Raw genomic sequence first — 24,092 nt, 5'->3', positions numbered from 1 at the left:
TCGCTCGCAGGCCCGGTATCTCTTGCTGTCCGTGACCCGCGCGAGTCTGGGGAGCCCCGGAGTCATTGTGCTGCGGGAGCCCATCGCAGCTGTCAAGGCGCAGCGCAGCTCGCCCCGCCGGCGAGGAGAAGGGTGAGGAGGGTCACAGCCCCGCGCCGCGACAGCTCCCGCCCGCCCTTCCCGGGCCGCCCTGCGGGCCCCGCACGGCGGGTGCGGGCGAGCGGCCTGCGGGGCCGGGGCCGCTCCGGAGCCGGGCGGGCGCCATGCTACAAACCAAAATGGCTGCCCCGGGGAGGAAGCCCGGCCCGGGCCTCCGCCAGCACCGCCCGCCGGACCTCGCCCGGGTACCGTCCCCAGGCCACGACCACCGGCTCGGCCCTGAGGGCTCGGCCGGCGAGGGCAGCGCTGCCCCCGCATCCCGCGCGCGGCCCAGCACCCGCAGCCCCCCGGGCCGGTCCCAGCCCGCCCGCGCCCCCGTACCTGGAGCTCGGCCCGCTCCACCTCCCAGTGCGCTCTCTCCATCTCGAAGCGAGCCCACTCGTGCTGGATGTAGTGCAGGATCCCCGGGATGGTGTAGTGCTGGGGCCGGGACAGCTCGGCGGGGCCCGCCGCCTCCTGCCCGGCCGGGGCCGCGGGGCCCTGGGGCTGCGGCTGTTGCCCTCCTCCTCCTCCTCCTCCGCCGCCGCCGGCTCCGGCCCCCACGCAGCCCCCACCCGACTGCAGGTTCATGTTCCCACCCGCCTGCAGTGGCGGCTGTTGCGGTCTCGGGGCGGCCGCCATCCCACCGCCTCCTCCGGCTCCAGGGTGCTCGTCCATTGTCTGCGGGGAGCCCTCCTCCTCGTCCCGCGGCGGGGGCCGGGAGCAGGGGCCGGGGAGGGGGCGAGCGGCGCTGGCTGGGGCGGGGAGGAGGGGGCGGGCCGGGCGGGGGGGCTGCGCCGAGCGGGTGCGGGTGTCAGCGCAGCGCGGAGCCGCCGCCAGCCGCCATTACAGCCCCGCGGCCCTCCCTCCTCCCACCGGCCGGGCGGGGAGCGAGCGGCGCCTGCCGGGAAACGCGGCCCGGCCCCGCCACCGCCTCCCGCGGCCGGGGCGCCTGCGCGGAGGGAGGTGAGCGCCGGGACGGGGGGAGGGGGACGGGCCCAGGGCCGGGAGCGGGAGCATCTTCCCGCTGGGGAAGCGGCCTCGCCCGCCTGCGCCCGGCCCCGCGTTGGTCGGTGCCGCGGCTGGCGGCCCCGCGCGGGTCCCGTCCGCCCCGGGTGACCGTGGGAGGCGGCGGCGGGGATCGGTTCTCTCCGCGCCTCGGGAGTGCCGAACGGCCTCGGAAGAGTCGGCGGGAATGCGGCCGGGCCGGGGCCTACGTCCCAAAGCGGCCCGCAGCCAGCTTTAGGTCAAACACTTTAAGCTTTTGAGACTCAGCGCCGTTTAATGGTGCGCTGAGTTTGCCCTGCAAGGAGGTGGTTTTAGAATAGATTTGTTGAATTTGTGGTATGTTTCTGGAAGCTGGCTAATGACCAGAGGGTCATCTTCATGATACCTCAGTCGTGTTGTGTGTAATGTGTTCCAGCCTGGATGGGAAGGAAGAGTGCACCATATTTGCTATTCAAAAGTCTTTTCCACGTGACGAACGTTTTGCAAGTAATTACTGGTCTGTTTTGTCTGGCTTAGTTTTGCCAGTGATAGCAATGCAGTGTTTGATGCTGTATTTTGGATATGGGGAAATTACCTCAATTGCACAATTGCACAATCCTACTCTGAAATGCAGCATTTACAAATTATTGACACATCCTGTTTGAAATGATCCATAGGTCACCCACTGTAAGTTAAGGTAGCCCTTCAGTAGCCTCTCGTCAAAGTATTTACATGCTCTGCTCATTAAGTAAAAAAATTGATAGTTTCCTAAACATGGCCCATTCTTGACAGAGCTGGAATTCTGTTAATTACTGAAAAAAAATACTCCTTGTCTCAGTGCTGGTGTTTCCTTTCTTTACTAATTGCTGCTCAGGTGTGTGTTGATGTTTCAGTTAGTTCATCCAGTCCTTCCTTTTTTCTCCATTAAATCATTTCCTACTAAAATGTCATTGCACAGTCTTCCTGATTCCATATAGATTAGGCAATCTAAATCCAACTCCCTTCCACCTTAGTTTACTTCTTTTGTCTACTGACAGTACCTAATCATTCTTAAAAATTGCGACTTAGCTCATAACTAGTGTAACCTTTTGTTTAGCTCGAATCGTATGGGACATTCCTCATTCCTGAGTATGTGGGAGTTACTGCAGTTTAATTCCGTTACTATATTCAGCCAGCATTTTGACAACTCAACAGCAAAGGAAAGCTTTTTTTACTCTTTCCTTCCTCCCTTGACTTCCCTAGGTTAATAAGGTTGCTTTTGTAAAATCCCTGATCCTGAAGTTCAACACAGTGTTTTATTTTAAACCCACATAGATATGCTTGTTTCATCTTTGGAAGAATATGCACAGTAATAAGCTCTAGAATACAAAGATTACTTCTACTGATAAATAATGTTGCATGTGACTTTTGTTAAAGCCTTGTCCACAGTCAGAACAAAAGTAGGAAGACCAAAGGTTCTGATTATGGGAGCGGTCTTCATTTGCTACATGGTTTTGTACAATAAATTTATAGCCAGGAAGCTCAATAAACATATATATCACAAATATTTGTTCCTATGCTACACCTGCTTTTGCCTCTTGCCTCTACTATTTAGCCATTTTTTGATTTTCGTTAATGTTTTAATTCCATTAATGTTTTTCTTGTTCTACATTTGGTGAAGGGCCTGGAGGGGAAGCCGTATGAGGTCATTTGGCTTGTTCAGACTGGAGAAGAGGAGACTGAGGGGAGACCTCATTGCAGTCTACAACTTGCTCGTGAGGGGAAGAGGAGGGGCAGGCACTGATCTCTTCTCTGTGGTGACCAGTGACAGGACCTGAGGGAATGGCCTGAAGTTGTGTCAGGGGAAGTTTAGGTTGGATATTAGAAAAAGGTCTTCACCCAGAGGGTGGTTGGGCACTGGAACAGGCTCACCAGGGAAGTGGTCACAGCACCAAGCCTGACAGAGTTCAAGAAGCATTTCAGTGATACTCTCAGGCACATGGTGTGACTCTTGGGGATGGTCCTGTGCAGGATGCGTCCCTTCCAACTCAGGATATTCTATGATTCTACATTCAGTACGCACGTTAAGTGCCATTAGATCTCTGCATCCAGAAAATCAACTTGTTTAGAGTTACTGCAGTAAATTATTTGCATATAGTTCTTTCTAACATTTTTTTTAATTCCTGGTAAAGCAGTTCTGTAAATATGTAGTCATGCATTTCTTCTTTTTGAGATTTGATCTCTTATTTACGTTCTAGCTGAGAGCTCTAGAATATTGCAAACTGTTCGTAGAGTGCAATAACTAAAATGCTTCTAAATCTATAGACATTGACTGGAGTGGTTTTAGCTTGAGAGACACATGACTAATTTGAATTATAGCTGTATTGCAAGTACAACTCAAACTTAGGTTGTGTTTCTTTTTTTATAATTTTTGTATCGGAGTATTCATAAATATTGGCAAAATCATTGACAAACTAAATTGAGTGCTTGTGTCTATACTGGAGGAGTAATAAAAAATATGTTTAAAATATGTTTTATATTACTGCATGGGAATCAGCTGGGTTGGCCTCACTGGAGACTTAAGATCTTTTTATCCACAGAACAGGTATTGCAGGCTTTGTCTCTCTGAGAGGTCTCAGCCAGTATCTGAAAAGACATCATTTAGGGGTGTGACTCAAACAGGGACAGCTTACTTTGAGGTGTCTTATGTGGTTATGCAGCCTGCAGAGCTGACATGTTCTGGAAACAGATCCTGAAGCAGTGTGAGTCACACAAGCCAATCACCATATGAGTTTTCTCTCATAGATATTTATCTGCAAGAGATACTTTAATGAGGGTGAGATCTAACACACTGTAATAGTGCATATTTAAATCACAGTAGTTAAGCTGTATGTCATCTGTGCACATGCCAAATTATCCTTACAGAAGAAATACTTTGTAAGGGTTCTACTCAGTTACTCCAGAAGGTAATTTCTTTTGAAGGAAAGTTTGCAGTTTCAAGACTTTTTACATCTTCCCCAAATGATACCTTGTGAGGGTTTCGTTTCTAGGGAGTCTTCGTTCAGAGACAGAGTTTGGTAGGTGTTTTGTAGATTGAGTATGCAGGATATGCAGGAGGCATATACCACAGGCTATTCTGAATAAAATTTCTAATGCATGGTTGACTGTGATGGGGAGAGTTGGACTTGACAGTCCATCAGGATCCCAATAGTCTCTTCCAGTCTTCGGTTCCTAAGCGCATTTGTGATGCAGATAGTTGTCCAGTGACCTGGAATGAGACAGCCTATTCAGTTCTGACAAACAGCCTTCAGATACTAATGTCTTTTCATTACTAAAATGAGCAAAATAATGGCAGAGATATGAAAGGCTTGCATCTTGTCACCAATTCCCTTGAACCATTGGATTTTGCATTCATAAAAGCATCGTAATTCATGTGTATGTGCATTGATACACACAGGCATGTGCGTGAGAATGCACAGGAAAGCACGTAAGAGTTGTATCAGAAGAAATGGAGCTGCCTTTGTAAGTGGAATACTGATTATTGATCATAAAAGGTAGCTTCTCAAATATATAGAACTTGAAGGAGTGGGAGTTTCTCCACCCATCAACATACACAGATAGGCTTTTGTTTGTTTATTATACTTCACAGGTTTCTTTACATCTTATATAAGTTATATACGTCTTATATAACTGAGATTAGCTCAGTTGATATGGTGCTAATAACACCAAGGTTGTGGGTTTGAACCCCATATGAGCCATTCACTTAGGATTTGGACTCGATCCTTCTGGGTCCCTTCCAACTCAGAATATTCTGTGATTCTGTGGGTTCTGTATATGCAAACCTCACTTCAAAATGTTATCTGTATCTGAAAGCCAAGATGAAAAGAGAAAAAATAATCTTTGTTTGCTAGAAACAAAACTCAGTAATTTTCTTTTTTTTTTGCCTAAATGTTCAAGCAAACGTTTTTATTTCTACAAGCAATTTTCTTCAGAATTAGTTCTAAAGGAAATTAAAAAACCCTCCTTAAAATATTTTTAACACTGACGTTATTCTCAAAGTCAGATTCCAAAGCTATGCTTGCATGCTTATTGTAATTTTTTAAAAAAATATTATTTGAACATGTTCATTTAATCCAGTGTTTCTGCACAAAACTGTGCTTGTGCTGTCATTTATCTGAACAAAATTTCTGGTTAAAATTTTGAAAGCTATCTTTGGGGCTGATGGGAAAATACAGAAATTACTCATGATACTAGTGGACCTCTTTACTACAGATGTTAATCACCTGTTCCAATCCTATGAAAAATAATTGTCTCATAAATTGCAGGTAACACATTTGAGTGCTACTGTGGTTCTACCTGTTACAACATTTTTTTTTTAATCTATTCTGGGTAAGACCATTTGTGTGGATTAGAAAAAAATAATCTGGTCTAAAGTATATTCACATGTAAAACAATCCAGGCCATTCATAGGAATACATGCAGATACAATAGTCAGAACATCAGAAAGGGATTAACCATGTACAAAGATTAGGTTAATAAAGGAATAATTAGGATTAGGGTCCAATCCTCCAATAAAATCATACATATCAATTTTTGTATGTTTTTCTGTCATATATTGCTTAACAGTAACTCAAAGTACTACATCTCTGTCAGTGCTCTGGGATAGTTTACTCTCCTCCTGTTCTCAAGTCCTGCTTGAATATCCACATACATAAGACATGTTAAGCCTTATGTTGCGCAAGAGAGGAGCCCCCAGAGAAGATACAAGGACTTCCTGAAACAACATCTCAGCCTTGGCCATACTGATCATCATCACTGGTCTACTCTGGCCTCCAATCGGGAGGTCTGGAGACACACCATCTATAACGCTGCTGCTTCTTTTGAGAACGCACGCAGGATCACTCTTGAGGAGAAAAGGCAACGCAGAAAGAATCGTGTCTTGCCGATACCACCTAAGGAGTCTTTCTGCTGTGCCTTTTGCAACTGGACTTGTCTATCTCGTATTGGCCTCATTAGCCACCAGTGTGCTTGCAGCAAACGTGGGTAGAGCCCTCCTCAAATCTTCGTTTGCGAAGCCCAGCCATGATGATGATGATGATGATAATGAAGCCTTATGTTACTCTTCTAGAGTGGATTTATGCAGCTTGCTGATTTGTGAAAACAGGACTTACGGTCCTTGGTACAATTTATGACTAAATTATTAAAATAGTTTGGAAACAACTTGTTTAAAACAGAACCTTGTTCATGCTTCAGCAGTGCCAAACACAAAGATGAAGTGTAAAACTAAGATGGAAAAAGAAAGGCTGTCTGTGTCGCTGTCATAATCTGTTTAGCATGGACAGACATGTTTTGCAATTGGGTAGGAACAAAGTTTTTATTCTACTGTGTCTGAGCTTGATTAAAACAATGGGCAGCATTTCTTCGATTGTTTCTCTTTCATGCCACAGCCCTTAAGTAGCTTTAAAGCTTCAGATTCCTTCTGTTGTGAGGTTGGCTCTTGGTAGAGGGCCTCACTCAGAGCTGGAAGGAGTCATTCATTCTTATCCTCAGTTCTTGGAAGGTTTGTATTAAAAAATGACTACATCAACTCATTGTTTCACCTTTATGCTTCAAAATACAAAGACATCGCAGCTGTAACTTCAGGAGGCAATACAAAATAGAACATGGAAAAAAAAAGAGCCACATAGTAAACACAGTAAAGATTGTATAGATGGTACTCTCCCATTTAGTCATAAATGTCAGCCTACCTGCCATCCAGCAGTGAAGATCGCATTATACATTTCCATCTGGGCCTTTTTTGTCTTAATTACCTGGTTTATTCTTTCTCAGAGACCAACTTGTGCTGATTCAGAAGCCCTGGGTGCAGTGGACAAGGTGTGTGCACCACTGCAGCAGCACTGACCAGCATCCATGACTCTTCTGTTGGAGTGACTCAACAAAAGTGCGTTCCTGAAGAGACTGGCGGAGGTGAGAATGCTCTGAGACTGTCAGAATTTCAAACAGATTCTCTTGTCCTGAGGATTCATCCTGAACTAAGCATGTGTCACTTAACTAAGAAATGAATTCTCAGTATCAAGTCAAATTAGTAAAAATACATTTGAAACTACATACAGAAATCTGAACTTCTTTGTATATGGAGTAAACCATAGTACACTGAGGAAAATTACATCTGCAGCTTATCCTTTTTTCCATGCTTTTCAAAGCATGAAAGATGTCAGTTGTTTAGCAAGCAGATTCTGATATGTGCTGTGCTCTTTTTAATACCCTTTTTCATTGTACATTGCATGGGGTATATTTATATTCTAGAACTATATTTCAGTGGTGTTGTGTGGATTAATATTTATTTAGATTGAGATTAAGCTCTTTTAAATAATTAACATGAACAGATTTCTCCTTAGCTATCAAAGACCCACACTTAGCTTTCATTAAGTGCAGAATTTACCTTTTGCATCAGTGTGGGAAATTAGACAGGAGAAAACTGATTTCAATGGCTCCTGGTCCAGTTTAAGATGTGTGCTGATACTGCAGATACCCAAATATTTAGGAGTCTCTCGTTCTGCAAGAATGGTCATGTGCTGTGGCCCATGCATTTCCCTTTGTTGTCCCTCCCTTCAATATGATATGACGATGGTATGAATGTAATTGTTAAATACAAGTCAAGGGAAAAATAGTGTTCAGAGACCACTTTACTCTTAGGAGCTTTGTTAACCTTCTGGTTTGGTATTGGGTAAATTTCTGGTAATGTTTTCCAACCAGTTAGGATGCAGGAACAAAATGGTGAGTAGATTTATGGTTATGAAGAAATAACTGATTACTCCTCCAATTGCTCAAATCCTACAAAGAAATTAATTTGCCTGAAAATGTGAAAGCTGTTATTTATTAGATAGTTTGTGATTAGTTGTGGGGGGGGGGAAATGGAGTTTTACTCATGGGATGCATGCAAAAGATTAGAGATTTTTTTTCGATATTCTGTGTTTTGGCAATAAACTCAGTCATAAATATACACAGATCTGGGCTGACTAGCTTTTAGGAAGTCTTTACTCCTATGTATTACTAGTCTTTTTTTCCCCTCCCCCCAACAGAAATACTTTTCTTGATTCCTGCACTCAATATTCAAATTACCACTGAAATCAACAAAAAAGAAATGATAAAATTTTTTCTTATGGTTAACAAGCAAGGTCAAACAAGACTGTCTAGGTATTATGAGCATGTAGAAATTAATAAACGGACAATGCTGGAAGCTGAAGTGATCAAAAACTGTCTCTCCCGTTCAAAGGATCAGGTAAGTTTTGCAGTTTTTATTTTATCCACATCTCACATCTTTCATGTCAATAATTCTGAAAACCTATCAGTTTCCATTGCAGGTCATTATTTCTTTTGTACCCATGAAGAAAAAGACTGAGTTTCTAGATTTTGGGTTTAGTCAGTTGAACTGTTATTCTGCATTGAATAAGTATTTTTTTCTGAGGCTTAAAGAGATTTTAGTTTTGTGTATCACTATTGTGAAAATTCCTCTTATTTGTTTGAAGAAGCTCAGAAGTCCAGAAAAAACTCATTTTATCCTTTTATTATTTATTTAGAGATGGATAGAGAGATATTACTGCTGCTTTGCCAGAGTGTCGTAGGGAGAGTACTGACAGCTCCAAGTTTAAATAAAGAATTTCGGATAGAGGATTCCAAATTATGAAAACACTACCTAAAGCACAGGAGCATTTGGAAACACAAATTTTTAGGCCTCAGCATTAGACTTTTTTATTCAAAAAAAGTGTTCACACTTTCTGCAAGAAAGTCAGAAAACTCAGAAGTTGTGAAATTTCTTAGATGAACGTTGAGATTTTCATGGCCCACTTAAAAAGCACCAAACTTTTGCACATTGACTTGAATTAGAGGAAAAATATGTGACTTGGACTGTGAATGGAGTTTTTTGGTTTGTGTTCTGAAGTCAGCTTCTTTATTTTTAATTAATTATGTGTGTTCTTGTGCAGTGGTCCTCACATACTTCACTCTAGCAAACCTCAGAAAAAAATAGCAGTTCTTATAAAGTACCTTAGTCCGCAGACTTGACAGTGGCTAAAGAAATTAACCTCCTCATACTGCTCTTGCAAGGGCATTTCCTACCACAGGCTCCAGCGCAGGAGCTGACGGCGCTGCCGCTGCCATTTCGGGGACCGAGCGAAATGTCAGTGAAAGAAAAGGCGGCGGCGCGTCCTAAAGCGGCGTGTAATGGCGCCATCTCCTGGCTCCCGTCCTATTGGGAAACACATGGCAGTTCCCCCTGAATCTGAAAAGTCTAATATTCTTAATTTTTACTTTAGAATTTTGATAATTTTTAAAATGGAAAAATTACCTTCAGGGCTCTTTTTGGAAGGGCTTGCAAATGAAAAGTTAGGGGAATATTGGGTGCCTTATAACAAGTCTCTTCAGTTCTGTATGTTCCAGTTTTTCTATTTAAAAAGCAGTGGCATGTTTTCTGCCAGTAGATGAAAAGTGTTATGTAATAGTTATCCTACTAAATTTCTTTCAAGTCAAAATCGTTTGATAGATCTTGGGAAATCCATTGTTCTTTGTGGGTCTTACAAACCTGGAAGCTTAGTCTCTGAACACTGTACCTTGTGCTGTTGTATGCTTAAAGGACAGCTGCTATAGTTGACTTGTTTTGCTTCTGCCTAGTGCTCTTTCATTGAGTATAAGGACTTTAAGCTGGTGTACCGACAGTATGCAGCCCTTTTCGTAGTTGTTGGCATCGACCAGACAGAGGTAAGAAATTATATACCCTGTTGCAATGAAAGCTTATAGTGATTCTCACAGGCAAGAGCTCAAGTCTTCTTCCACTACAGAATTTTTCAATAGCAATTAGAGAATTTCAAGGAGTCATTGTAAAAAAAACAAACAACAAAACAAAACAGAACAAAACAAACAAACAAAACAAAACAAAATCCAAAACAAAAACCAAAACAAAAAACAAACCCACTCCAAACAAACAAAAATGCTCCCACATTTTTATTTCTGTGAAATAAAGAGGTATAAAAGCAAATGAAGTATATTTGACTTCAGTCTTTAGCAGTAGACTTAACTATTAGCATGAGGTAGTCTTCCTGAGCCTTGTATTGATTCTGTTTTCCAAATTTTTGTTTGATTAAACACAAATTTATGTGGGGTGGAGTTTCTCAACAATTGTTAGCATTACAGCCAAATCACTTGTCTCATCTGTGGTGATTCCCCACTGTTTTTAACCTCCTTGGCCAAAGAACAAATTCCCATACTGTTCAGCTAGAAAGATGCCAATTTATTTTCTTTTTTTAAAAGGGAAAAAAAGAAAGATATCTGAAAGTTGACAAGTAGTGTTATTCCATTTGTTCAGGTTGTGGCTGTGAGGCTTGAGTGTTTACAGTGATTCCTGGTTCTTAGAAATTAATTCTGAGCTTACTATTAGAGACCTTAACAGGGTGGTGTGGAAGGTAGCACTGATTACCACAGTGTCTTCAAGTCAGGGTTATAATGGCATGCAATTTGGGGCAAATTAATTTGGCTTTGCTACAGAAATCGGCCAGCATAGCCTAGCTCTGAGCTACAGGTGGCTGGTGCGACTTCAGCATAACCTAGTTAGGTGTATCTGTCCATATATCTGACCTGGGCGATGGTGGAACAAAGGATGCAGTGGAACAGCAGCATCCTGGGAGAGACAGACCCACTGGGTACTGCAGTGCTTCCTTGTGTGGCCGGCCTGAAACTTCTGCCCCAAGCACTGCCCAGCTCTTGGCACCTCTGCTGGGTAACGACACTGCCTCCTGCTGTGGTGGCCTGAGCTTCTGCACTTTAGTGTAGGTTGTCTTATGTTATCGAGTTGGTTTTCATTCACCAGAAACTGAATTAACACAAAGAATGCTATTACATTTTCCAGATATTCATTTAATATTCAGTTGTTTTTAATTTCAGAATGAGATGGCAGTATATGAACTAATTCATAATTTTGTGGAAGTTTTGGACAAATACTTCAGCAGAGTGGTGAGACACTGAATCTATTATGAAACATTTTTTCTCTTTCAAAGCTTTAGTGAATGTGTCATTTCAGGGAATAAATCAAAGGAGAAAATAATTATTTAACATTAATTTAGAATTTTGAATACTTGAGTACAAATATTATCACAGGAGGGGGGGTGAAAGCAGGATGAATTGATTTTTCAGAGAAGTAAAAGTATACGTAGGTTATAAATCATCAGACAAGGAACACCAGAAATACTTCTGTTAGAAAAACATGTCTGTATGTGCTATAAAGTTTCTTTGGGTCATGTACTCTTATTTTAGCCATGGGCATTTTATATGTTTTAAAGAAATAAAGAGGTTTTTTTCTTTGCAGTTCTTTTATGCAGTTCTTAGCATTACATTCCCCAAATGAACTTCATTCATGATTAAGATGGTGTAAACATTAAGCAGGGAACTGATCTCACTGAACAAGATCAGAGAGATGGAGCAAAAGAAACCCAAAAACCAGTCTGTACTTGTAGTCTCCATATTGTTGTCATGCAACAGTGGATATCTGATAAAACAGCTATTATAGAGATAGTAATTTTGTTAAGGATTTAACATCAGACATGGCTCCAGTTAAAATGACACTGTTCCTTTTGGTGGGAGATTTGTTTGCTTGCTCGTTTTTACAAAGTTTCAAAATACAGAATTATAATCCTGGTTAGAACATGTGCTATTTACTATACGGCTTTTAATAGCCTTATTACAAAAAAATTTCAATTAACCTATTCTGAAATGTCTTGGACATCCCTCTCAGAAAAGAGGACTGCATCGTTTCCTCTGTAGTCCATGTACTTGAGGGTATTACATGGTGACTGTACAATCAAGAGATCAGTGTGCAGGGTCTGTAACTGGTTTCCTAGTCCTGGTACCACAGTGGGCATGGCAGAGGTCCCTCTGTGAATTCAAGGACATGCTTGAAAAAGTCATCTGCACCCTTCACGATTTAGATGCCTGGGAAATGTTTTAGGCTGTTATGTCAACTGATGCCGCACCAGCCCACTGAAACTGCTGGTACTAAGTGTATCACTTTCTGACTGCACTGAGTTCAGAATTTCTCTCTTAAAATTGCTGTTTGCAGTTCCCAACCTAAGCAGTGATAACCAGGGAATGGAATTTGATCCTCGCAGCACAGGAATGCACAAAAAATTTAGTCACATCTTATTTATCTAATTGAGCTAATAGTTGCCAACCACTTCTCAAGTTTTATTTTCTTCAATTAAAGCAGAACAAAAATAGATGTAGTTATTATACGTATAAATGTAGTATATATAATTCCTTGACCCCACATATAACCCAACCACTGATAGTTGTTAGAAATTTGCTAGTTCATCATACCACAGGGGATTTTATAATTTCTGTAGCATTTCATGTTTGAGACTAGAGGAACCTAAAAGGGGACTGGTTAAAGAAATCTCATGCCATTCAGTGGTTCTATTTTTAGTAGCATATAACATGATAAATGGCAGAGCACTGAAGATGAGGGCTATAATTCTAGCTGGGGTTACTGGCAGTAGCCACAGAGCAAGAAAGTATAAATCTGTACTATTACGGATTAATTTAGGATTTGCAGAATTTTAGCAGAATCCCAAATTACGATGGTGACAACAGGGACAGAACTCTGGGAAAGGAACGAACATCTGTCCTGCTCTAGAAGGACATTTTGTCATCTATTATTTTTAGGCTTGTGAGCTTTAAACATTCTCACATACTCTATTTTTATCTAATGGATTTTAAAGAGCTTGAATTCAGATATGAGAACAAACATTATTGGAATTAGGGGGAAAGCTTTCAAATTTGTTTGTGAAATGTAATTCTGAGTCCCCTTCACTTTTATATGGCTACCCACAGAAAGCTCTGTATATTGTTCAGAATTCCAATGTCTTCAATTGCATTTTAATGCTCAGGAAACTTAAACTGATCAGGCTTTTAAAATACAATGGCACAGTCATGCAGCAGAGGCCTGTAGACTAGAACTAGTCCAGTTTAGAGCATTTTTAGACCACAGAAGTAATATCAATTTTACCAGTAAAACTTTACCAGTATTACTCTGCTTTAAAACCAGGGTTAGACCATGAATGAAAACCACGTTAGCAAACTAAATTCCCTTGGTAGCAGATAAAGATTCCCTCTTTTAGCAGAGACTGGGGAATCTCCACCCAACTGTGCAAAATATTAACTGCTAAGGTTGTGATTAATTGTTTCTAAGTTTAGACATTTAACTGAGGCACCTAAGTTAGCAGTTTGGTCATCCTAAGCTCCCATTACTGGCCGTGGAGACCTATAAGTATCTCGAGAAAGTGAGTCATGCCTCAAGCGTGCCGACTGTTGAAGATCCGCATCTCTTCTGAGGACTGCAGAGAGACCACAAGGGCTTCTAACTCAGACATTTTGGTTAAATGAGTAATACTACTTGGGGTAAATCCAGGGCAAAAACAGAAGGGAAATGATGACTATGAAGAACTGTGTTGCTGGGGCTGGAGAATACTTAGTGCTAAGTGTCCAAAGCTTGGAGTTGCCTTCCCTTTCCTAATATATGTAGCCACTACTACCCCAGCTCTGAGTATATACAATGTCTCGATTGTGCTGTTGAAATGATCTGCAGCAACATTTTTAACTGTGTGAACTTGGCATTAACATCCTGGGTTTTGCAGAAAGAGGAAGTCAGAATATAGGGCAAGAGCTGCCATGATTAGAGCTGCTAGTTTTCCACCCACGCACTCAGATGGCACTGCATATATTCAAATTGTTACTTGTGGGTGACCTCAGTGGTTTTTTCTAAGTAAAACATTAGTTTTGATTACACAGGCAGGTAACATATGTAAGGCAAAGCAGTGTTACAGAAAAGAGCATGTAATTGTCCAGTCCAGACCACAAATCTGAATCGCCCTAAAATTTTCTATAGTTATTTTGAAGACTTTCTTTATCCTTTAAAGGGATTTGTAATGTTTAATGATTACAAGATGAGAGATCATTTAATCTGTAACTAATGACTGCCTATCTCTTTCCCTTGCAGAGTGAATTAGATGTATCCTTTTCAGTATCAGAAATCCGTTTGTCTGTCTCTTTTTGGTGTATGATCCCGTTCATACTGTCTTCATAGCACTAACTCTCAATCAAGACAATGCAGAGGTTTAACCAATTTTGCATTTAGAGTAAGTAGCACCATTTTGGCACCCTTCTGAAAGCATGACTGATGTTCACAATGTCACCTATTTAAATACTCTATCATTAAGATAAGCCTGGTTCCATTTAAAGTAAGACAAGGAGAACTAAGTACATGAAAAGTCATATTCATAGGGGAACTTTCAGGCTTAACTAATTATTACTTCAGGGTTTCACTTTTTTCTTTAAGTTTACAATAAAATAGATATTGAAATGCCTGCAATAATAACTGAATGTCTTGAGCCAAATAGCATTAACATCGTTGTAAGATTATGTTTGCACTTTGATTTTGCTTCATGAAAGCAAGAGTTGAGTTTTACTTTCTGTATCTATGAACAGAGAAAGACCTGAGAGGAGGAAATTTAGGAAACTAGGCATTGCCACAGTTACTGTTTTCTTTTTCCACCCCTCCGCTTACAAAGCTGTGTTTTCATGCGTATGATGAATTAAAATATGATTTAAAACTAAACCCAAATACAAACAAATACTAAAATACAGTTTTGAACTATTAAACACAAATATCAAGTAAATAAAACACAATACTGGATTGGAAGAAAATTAAACCAGGAGAATGTATCACAAACAGTCTTCATTCTCAGTTCTTCCAATCCCAGTGCCTGCTCACTCTACTCTAGCAATTCTTACATTTATGTTTGTTGTTGGTTAAATGCAGATCTGGTACAAAGAGTTTTGATTATACACCTGAAATACAGTTGCCATCCTGGAATGAAGTACTGTCATGTAATTTCATTTATTTATTTTATTTAAGAATTACAACTTATGAAGAACATGGGAAAATTCTGTAATTTTTCTTGGAATTATTCTTCCTTCTTTACTAACAAAGGAAAAAACAAACCAACAGGAAATAATTAATTTCACTTTTGTGAATATTTTAATGCTTGCTACTTGCTGGAACTGTCTCATTTACTGACCTTATATATAGATATATATATACTGTCTGTATCTCCTTCCTGAAATTTACAAAATGCTGTGGTATTAGAATAAAAAACTTAAATTCACTGATATTATGAAAGAGCAATAATGACATTTCAGCATGAAGGGACTCTTAAGGTCTCTGAGTGACTGTAAAACTACATTTTTTGTATTCAGATATTATAGTTTAAGATTAGAACTATGCGTACTTGTATATGAGCTTTGCTGAATTAGAGACTAATCTGACCTATTCAGTAATTACACATAAAAAGAATCCCCTGTGTTTCCATAAGGTGTATTTAAGTCTACAAGTGTCTAATTATCTTAGATTGTTTGGTGTACTGATGATTTTAAATTCTGTTTGCCTCTGGTCATTGATTTCCTACCAAGAAGAATTTCCCGTAGCTCTATGCTTAGAGCTACCATCAGCAGCCCATTCAATTGGCTGCTGAATATCATGGAATTATAGGATGGTTTGGGTTGGAAGGGTCCTTCAAGACCATGTAGTTCCAACCCCCTTGCCGTGGGAAGGAACACCTTTCACTAGACCAGGTTGCTCAGAGCCCCATCCAACCTTGCCTTGAACACTCTCAGTGATGGGGCATCCACAGCTTGTCTGGACAACCTGTGCCAGTGCCTCACCACTCTCACAGTAAAGAATTTCTTCATAATATCTAACCCAAACCTACTCTCTTTCAGTTTGAAGCTATTCCCCCTTGTCCTATCACCACATGCTCTTCTAAAAAGTTCCTCTCCATCTTTCTTGTATGTTCCCTTCAGGTGGTGGAAGGCCCCAGTTAGGTCACTCCCTAAACCATCTCTTTTCCAGGCTGAACAATCCCAATTCTCTCAGCCTTTCCTCACAGGGAGAGGTGCTCCATCCCTCTGATCATCTTGGTGTCCCTGCTCTAGATTTGCTCCAACAAGTCTGCATCCTTTCTGTGCTGGGAACCCCAGAACTGTACACTGTACTCCAGGTGGGGCCCACTTCTTCAGCTTGTCCAGCTCCCTCTGGATGGCATCCTGTCCTTAGTCTGCACTTTTTGGAGAAATTGTTGCATTATATGCCAACACTAATGTTTGCAATGGGTGCAATACGAGGTATGAATGATTCCCATAGAAATTTATCTAAGGGTCTCATCTGCACGATGGTGTAAATATAAATATTTGGAAAATAGGAGTGTGCATTAGTAACTTACTTGATCACAGTGGAAAAAATACTGGAAAATCTCATATCTGATATTTCTCTCCTTCATATGGATGACATATGAATGATGTATGTAATTTTACCATTTAGAGATGCACTTTTCTATGATACACATTTCAGGAACAATTTTAAAATGAAACATTTTACTTCTCTAGAGGTACAAAGTAATTTTCCCATTTAGGAAGAAGAGCTTTTCATTAAGTTGAAAGGACACCTAAAATAGTTGAAATGAAGTGAGATGCCCTCAGTATTAAATGTAAAGCTGAGGTGTAACTGTGAAGAAGTGGGTTGTTCAGGACTGTATTTATTTTTGACAACAGCTTGAATAGCAGACCCAGAAAATCAATACAGAGTCTGGGCAAGTGTCTTAGCTGTTACTGCAGTGCAAGCAATAATTCATCAATCTGCCTTTCATAACATATAAGGTAATATCCCCACCTGGGATTAAACCATTGCCTTTGCCAATGGTCTCACACGAACTCCTATATTCAGTACAGTTAGCTTGGATACAAAATATCTGATGGAGAAAGTACTGTGTCTGAACATCTGCAACAGTGAAAGCCAAGTAGCATTTACAAAATCTTTGTTTACAGACTATCTAGCAGGAGACTATCACAATTTCCTGACTCTGTGCTATTATTTTTGTGTACAGATCCATAGGAAGTTTATTTTAAAAGTGATAGTGGCTATTCTATAGAGCCAGTAGTGTTTATTAACATGAAAAAAATAGTAGGAAATTACATGAAATCAAATCTAAAGACTGAGACCATCACACAATTTTGAGATGTCCCTGGAGTCCATACGAAGCCTGCAGCACATGCACTGATTCTTTCATCTTCCCAGACATAGGGCATTACCCCACTATTCCTGGCAACGCAGCTCCAGCTGAGGCAGGACTACAGCTTTCATTTACGTCCACACCCCTGAATTCACCCAGGGCACCCACAGCGTAGGTTGTATCATGGCCTGAGTCTGGAGCCAGCTGTCAGGAAGGACGCCTTGAGCATAAGGCAGGGACTGGGTCCAATCTGAATCCTGCCCAACAGGATTCATACATCACATTGATATGTATGACATAGGATGTGTGATGCTTAACAATGCATGAACAATTGTGAAGTTATCTCATGTATACTGCAAAAATGAACACTGATTAGCTACTGTCCAGCTAAGTACTTTAGAATAGCCAGTTTTTTACAGATGGTTTCATTTGTGAATTTGTAAACCGTTTAGCCATTATATGATGTTCACTTTCATTTTGAAAGTCAGTTGCACACTTAAGAATAGCATAACATTTCTGAAGTTGGTCAAATTGGTTTTAAAATATCGATAAGTAGTGTTGTTGGACCAGTTGAGTGAACAAGTACTGAAATTGTCCTAGGGGTGTTGTGTCTTAATGTGTTAATAGCACTGGATAAGCCTCACTTTGTGTATAAAAAATAAGTGGGTGGGGTTTTTTGTAGCTCTAAAACTCCAGCTTGGATGGTGTAGGAACTACGTTCTTGCTATGATGGTGACAAAAGAGACTATAAAAATGAACGTGTTACCACAGCAGCTTTATAGAGAACAAAATGCTAGTAAGTATGACAATTTTTAAAATTACAAAAGGTGAGTTTTCTATTGCTTGAACTGGTGAAGCAAAGTTTACTTGGAGTCACATTATTAACTTACAGAAGAAACAGATAGTTATGTTCCCCTGGTGAGAAGGGGGAGGAGGGTGCTCTAGGACAAAGCATTTGAGGAATGTTGTCTTGATCCAAAAAAGCCATTACATTCCACTGCAACTAGCTGCTGCTGCTCCTCCTAGGATAGATAAGAAACTTTGGTATAGGGAATGCTTTCATGTGAATCAATTTTACTCTTCAGTCCCCTGCGGAATAACACTGAGAATACAGTGTATTTAAGGAGTGAGAAAATTCAGTGATGAATTTATTCTGAGAATTTATAAGGATGCTATGCAGTTTGTACAGATCCACAGGAAGTTTATTTTAAAAGTGATAGTGGCTATTCTCTGTAACATAATTGATGAAATGGAAACTTACAAGGATTAGCTTAAAATTAGCTTAGTTGTTCTAGAATTTCACAGAACTTGAAGGCACTTTTGTCACCTATTTAATATCAGCTTAGCCATTTGAGGAAGAAACAGAAAGTATTTCATTGGTTTCAGTGTGTTTAATGTGCCTGCCATTAAATAGGCTAAAAGTCACTGAAAGTGAAGGTTAGCAAAGTTAAATCAGAATATGTGACTCTAGATTAAATAAAGAAGCAACTCCAACTAATTGCTCATTGAAGATGAGTGTCCAGGATAGAAATCAAGGTTTTGTAGTGCTGTATATTCAGCAGCAAACCATCTGCCCCATACATACCTGTGCTGTAATCTACAAAGCCTTTGTTTGTGCTCCTGGGTGTGTTCCATGATCACAAGGTGTTGGCTGCGCTTCATCATCTGTTAAGCCTGGGCACACCCTTAATTACTTGCCTGGAAAATCCTGAGAGCTCTTAAAATGCCTCTATGTGAAGAAGTTATTTATCACATCCAAGTCCTAAATGTGCTTTTTTCCTTTCTTCCTTTCCTTCCCCTCTCCCCTGCTCAACTGTCTATATAATATTTTGGGGAAGGAGACAAAATACTTGTGTCACATTTACTTCCTCTTAGTATGTATGTGTCATAAAAACTCTTTGTGATAGTAGAAAGTACCATTAGTGTCTTTAAGAAGGGCAGTTCTTAAAGTTGCCAAAAGTGAGCATTACATGTAAAATGCCAGTTGTGTAGATACCATTTACTTCCGCTGCTTATTACACAGCCACGGCAGCATTGCCAGAAATCTGTAGGACAGAGCCAGGGAGGGCTCACCTTTGCCCAGGCTGACATGCAGGGATTAACACGTGTTTTCTTCTGCATACTTGTTTAAAAACTCCTGTTAGCCTCTGCATGGATCTAGTGAAAGTCCCTTAATCCTCTTTTGTGGGTAGCCAGGATTCTTACTGGAAGCAGGACCTTAAATGACAGCTCTGGGTGGAACACACAGCAGTGCACACACTGAATAGAGCTTTTTCCCGTTGCCAGCTGCTGAAACTGGTTTGCTTTGCTGCTCTTCAGCTGGGTGTGGATCTATGACTTCAGGGCTTCAAACCCTGAAATTTGGGGTCACTTGCCAAACAAGTGACAGGGGGGAAGGACAAGCCTTGCTGAAGATCAGAGATCTGTATCTCTCTCTCCCTGAGCAGAGCATTCAGACCTGAATGGCTGAGTTGTGTGTGTACGGCAAGGTGTAACCATAGAGCACAGGTGAAACAAGAAGCGGGAAAGAGCCAAGGTTGCTCCCAGTACAATCCAACAGTTTGCCAAGAACAGCGTGATGAAGGGAGGTGGGAAGAGAACTGAGGAAGGAAGCTGGGATGTTAGGCTGAGGGTAGAGGGTGAAGAATGCTTTGGGACCTTCCAAAATCAAGTTGATAGATCATTCCAGAATGGTATTAGTATCCCCATTCAAACTGCAGATGAAGTTACTGGTTCTGGAATGATGACTGTGAGCTGACTAGATCACAGAGGGAAAGAAATCATACCCCTTTTCTGCAGTGGAATAGCCCCATCTGGAAATAACCTGGAATGGCCCTGAATTGACATCTACTGAACCACATTGGGTTTGAGTGGAACAGCTGCAAGATTCTTACTGGTGTGTTTTCCTTTGACATAGTATTGGCTCTTCCAGAAATACATCAGGAGAAAAAGCAGTGCTAAGTGTGATTTAAATGTTTTCTTAGACAAGATGATGCAGAAAAATAAGATGGGAGTGGCAGGTTGCTGCCTCATCATTGATCCTGGTTGGTCCACTCATCTGGTTTTTAGATCCTTGGAACTGTCAAAGGAAGACGAAGGTCTGGACTCTGCCACGGGAACTGGGGCACTGTGAATCAGTGGCAGAGTGTAAAAATTAAAAGCCAGGAGGAGTTGGCTTTATCACTTGTTGAAACATGAATGGAATGTTGTCTAACTTCCTTAACAGATCCTCTAGCCCAATGCAGAGCAGTGCCAGAGGTGAACACAAAGCAGCAGAACAGCTGTCTTCCTAAAAATTCTCACATTACTGGAATAAGGAAATCGTAACTTCTTAGATTAAAATACTTCTGTAAAGGCTAATTTACTTAAAAAGTATATAACAGCAAGAAGTTTATCTTCAGTCTTTAATCTGCCAAGCAAAGTAAAGCTACCACCTTTGCCTCTGGCACCGCAGAAACGGTGACAGTTGTAAGGATAGCACTGTTCCTTAGTACTGACAGCACGAGTCTGATTTTTAGAAGGAATTTAGGCCTATGGTCAGGCTTAGGAAGAAGCCTGGTATTTAAAATACAACTTAGAATTAAATTAGGTGGTTAAGGTTAGGTCAGCAACTTAGAAGCTATCTGATGAACCACGGACATACTCAAGATCCTGTTGACAACTATATTTTGTCACGTAACGGTAACTAGTAGAAAAGCTATTTGTGGGCCTGAATCCTGCTCTTGCACATACCCACACATGCTGTGCACTTGGTCAAGTAGAACACTTCTGCTGGAGCAGCAGTACAATTGCTTCCCCTTCTGCACAAATACACGGTAGCACCAAGTTCAGAGCATTCATGGCAATTTGAAATGGCAGAGGAAGGTGACAGCCCGCTAGCTGTGGTCTCATCAGTTTGACCATTCTGCCTGAACAAGTTCAAATTCTCCTTTTCAGCTCTTAGAAGGGTGGTCACACACAAGGCTGAGATATTCTGTGCCCCTCTTCTTGCTTTAAGTGCATGCAGCAGAAACAATCACCAAGACAGGAACAAAATCTTCAGCTTCTCTCATTGCCAGGCCAGACTGTCATACTTATGAACTTTTACCGACAGCAGGAGAACCTTAAGCATAGGAAAGCTGGTGCAGCTGCTACCAACTCAGCTAAGCATGCACACAGAGAAAGGTGGGTTTGGAATTCCCCAGGCTGAGGACAGACTCAGCCTCTGTCCTCTGTAGGTTTCAGGCAGGCAGTATCTCTACTGACATTTAAAAAGAGATCAAGCCAGTCATCATCACCTGATGTAATGACTTGAGTTTCTGCATCCAAGAGAAAGGATCATGGAAAACTCCCTTTCTGCAATCCCAAGTACAGGCTTCAGCCCTGGTTCTCCAGAACTTGTACCTTGTTTGATGGGTCTGGCAGTCACCACTCATTGTGAGGAAAATAAGTCACCTAACTCAGCTTAAGGAATTTCCTTCTCAAAGCCATGTGCTAAAAAAACAAGGCATGGAGATGTTCAATGTTACCTAACAAATCCATTTCTTGACTTCAGCCCAAGACTGTTCCCCTGGATGAGCTTATGCCACTGCAGTGCCAGTGGTTTAAGACAACGTCTTAAACCCCCACCACTTGCACTTACCACCTAGGAGGAACAAATATATACAAATATGTGGCTCCTCAGCTGTTGTCATACACAGTTCACAATACTCCCACTGTTCCTGCTCTTTGGTAGGGCAGTACAGCTGACTGCTGAAGTCAGATCCCCTAGATCCTCTTCAATGCCTGAGTCATATTCAAAAAATTAGACAATTTTATCACACTGGGCAGAGGAAAATGTTGATGCCTTCAGAAACCTGGCTCTTGCAGCTCCAATGAGTAGCAGGGAAGTCCACTAATATAAATACAAGGACTAGAGCAACACCAGGCTGTCTTCCTGTGTTCAATCCATAGTGTCAAAAATAGCATGATGGGCAGACAAGGAACTCAAGAGACTCATCAAAGTTGGGCAAGAAGTGCTGAGAGATGCATTTAGAAGTTACTGTACAGTGTCTTGCTGGCTCCACTGCAGTAGTCCTCCAGACACATCCAAGAATTAGAAGGCACAAAATGAAGGCAAAGTGGTTCTGTTGAGCACAGTGAAGAACACATTTAAAAAGCAGCAACAGGTGGCAAGCAAGGCAGACGAAGGGTTATTCATGCCTCTGTGTATGAGTATGTCAGTGAGGCACAACAGATGCACCCAGCAGGCTGGTTTGCTGTGCCCGTTTCCATTTCGGGTTCTGGTGATAAATGGCAACATACGAGTCTTTTTTCACTACGTAACCCTTTGCAGTTGTTCAGTGGATGCACCCAACACTCGTGTCTGCATGAATGCAGTCATGTATCACGAATGCCCACCACTTAATACCCGAGTGGGGCCTGTCAGCGGGGGTTTGAGACAGATGCTGTTAGATAATGTTAAGTAAAGACAGACATGGTTATGGGCAGATTTCATATATCACAACTGTGATGTACTGAAGCAAACTGAACAAATACATATTGCTTCAGATTATTTTCTTATAGGTGAATATTAGAGATTATAAATATATTTTAGAAAGTATTTAAAATATGAACCATTTATTTACTTTTGCTCTTCTTTATGAGGTTTATTGTTAGATCAGTGACTCAACTTTACATATCAGCATATTCCTCGTAAGCTATTTCCAAGCAGATCAAATACTATTAAGTAACTTAGGGTAAGGAAAATTTCAGAATCCAATTTTTAAGAATTTGGCAACTGCTTTTCTAGGAAGAATGCAGAATATTTGCATCTTCACATTCAAGGCTGTTATCCATGAATAACATTTTATATCCAAACAATACATGGTACTCAGACAGACAGTAAAATTAACCACATATATCTAAGTTTATTTTGCTTTTACTACTGTGCACTAGTACTACTACTGTATTCCAGGAGGGGATACTGCTGGGGTTTCAACTTTTCTACTACAAACTTCTGACTGCCTTGTGTGATCAGAAAAAAGTGTCCCTTGAACTGTTTCCCTAGCTCTATTGAAATAAACATTCAAATAAACTAGAATAAGTTAAGAAACACCTATCTTTGTAAATTTTGGTTAAAGATTTAGGTGCCTAAGATTTTTTCTGAATTATCTTCATGTTGTTCAAAATATACTTAACTTGAAATGTTCCTAGATCATGTTCAATTTGGACAGAGTGCACATAATTTTGGATGAAATGGTGCTAAATGGTTGCATTGTGGAAACAAACCGGAACAGAATTCTTGCCCCTCTGTTTGTGCTTGACAAAGTGGCGGAAAGCTAGGAAGATGCAAGACTGACTAAAGCATTCCACAAAAGATGGCGAAAACATCAAGAATGTACTGACAGCAGTTTTCTGATGCTGCAAGACTGACTCATGCAATACTCAAATTAGTTGGAAAATATTTTCCATTTCTCCTATAATCTGTGTACCTAATGGGAAAGATGCAGCTAAACATGTAGATGCATTTGGATGTAGTTCTACTGACCCAGCAGAAATCTTCCTAGAATGGTCAACAATTTTAAAACAGACTGAGGATGAAGAAATGGAAACTTACCAACCAGGTATAACATGGAATTACATAGCATTGTGCCAGACCTAGAAGACAGAAAATATAGAAATATAAATTCTGAGTTTCAGTCCTTCCCTTAAGCATCAACTTGATTTATTTTCAGTTCTGTAACTTCTATGACCACTTTTAAACCAGATTCATCCTTCATCAAAAAGCTGGTTAACTTCCCTTTGCCATGCAAGTCATGGATACAAAAGAACAGATATATTTAGTATTCCTGCATGCCGTGTAAGTTGTAACTAGAAGTATTTAGCACTTAAATATTATAACATTAATAAAAGATAATT

At 41.0% G+C, this 24,092-nt stretch overlaps 2 protein-coding genes across 10 annotated transcripts in view; one reads left to right on the top strand and one right to left on the bottom strand.

Annotated features, from left to right (window-relative positions):
* Positions 1–999, bottom strand: part of STRN3 (striatin 3) — a 58,941-nt gene extending 57,942 nt beyond the window's left edge. For all 6 annotated transcript variants that reach the window (XM_027637847.1, XM_027637846.1, XM_027637850.1 and 3 more), the window contains exon 1: positions 481–999. In XM_027637847.1, coding sequence (XP_027493648.1) covers positions 481–816 — 336 coding nt within the window. In that variant the 5' untranslated portion in view covers positions 817–999. The remainder of the gene's footprint in view (positions 1–480) is intronic.
* AP4S1 (adaptor related protein complex 4 subunit sigma 1) lies at positions 61–24,092 on the top strand. 4 transcript variants are annotated; one of them, XM_027637853.1, is made up of 7 exons: positions 61–132; positions 6,934–7,071; positions 8,187–8,386; positions 9,775–9,861; positions 11,041–11,109; positions 14,147–14,170; positions 23,388–24,092. In XM_027637853.1, exons 3-7 carry the CDS (start codon positions 8,249–8,251, stop codon positions 23,514–23,516), a joined length of 447 nt encoding a protein of 148 aa, XP_027493654.1. In that variant the 5' UTR covers positions 61–132; positions 6,934–7,071; positions 8,187–8,248; the 3' UTR covers positions 23,517–24,092. The 4 variants fall into 4 exon arrangements, with proteins under 4 accessions (XP_027493654.1, XP_027493653.1, XP_027493656.1 ...); XM_027637852.1 differs by lacking the exon at positions 61–132 and adding an exon at positions 1,018–1,104; XM_027637855.1 differs by lacking the exon at positions 61–132 and adding an exon at positions 1,020–1,104 and having other exon boundaries at positions 14,147–14,158.

The sequence above is a fragment of the Corapipo altera genome, unplaced genomic scaffold, assembly GCF_003945725.1.
Source record: "Corapipo altera isolate COAL_440 unplaced genomic scaffold, ASM394572v1 23, whole genome shotgun sequence".
Taxonomy (NCBI): Eukaryota; Metazoa; Chordata; class Aves; order Passeriformes; family Pipridae; genus Corapipo; species Corapipo altera.
Note: the sequence above shows the minus strand (reverse complement) of the source record. Positions and strands in the feature narration are given on the sequence as shown.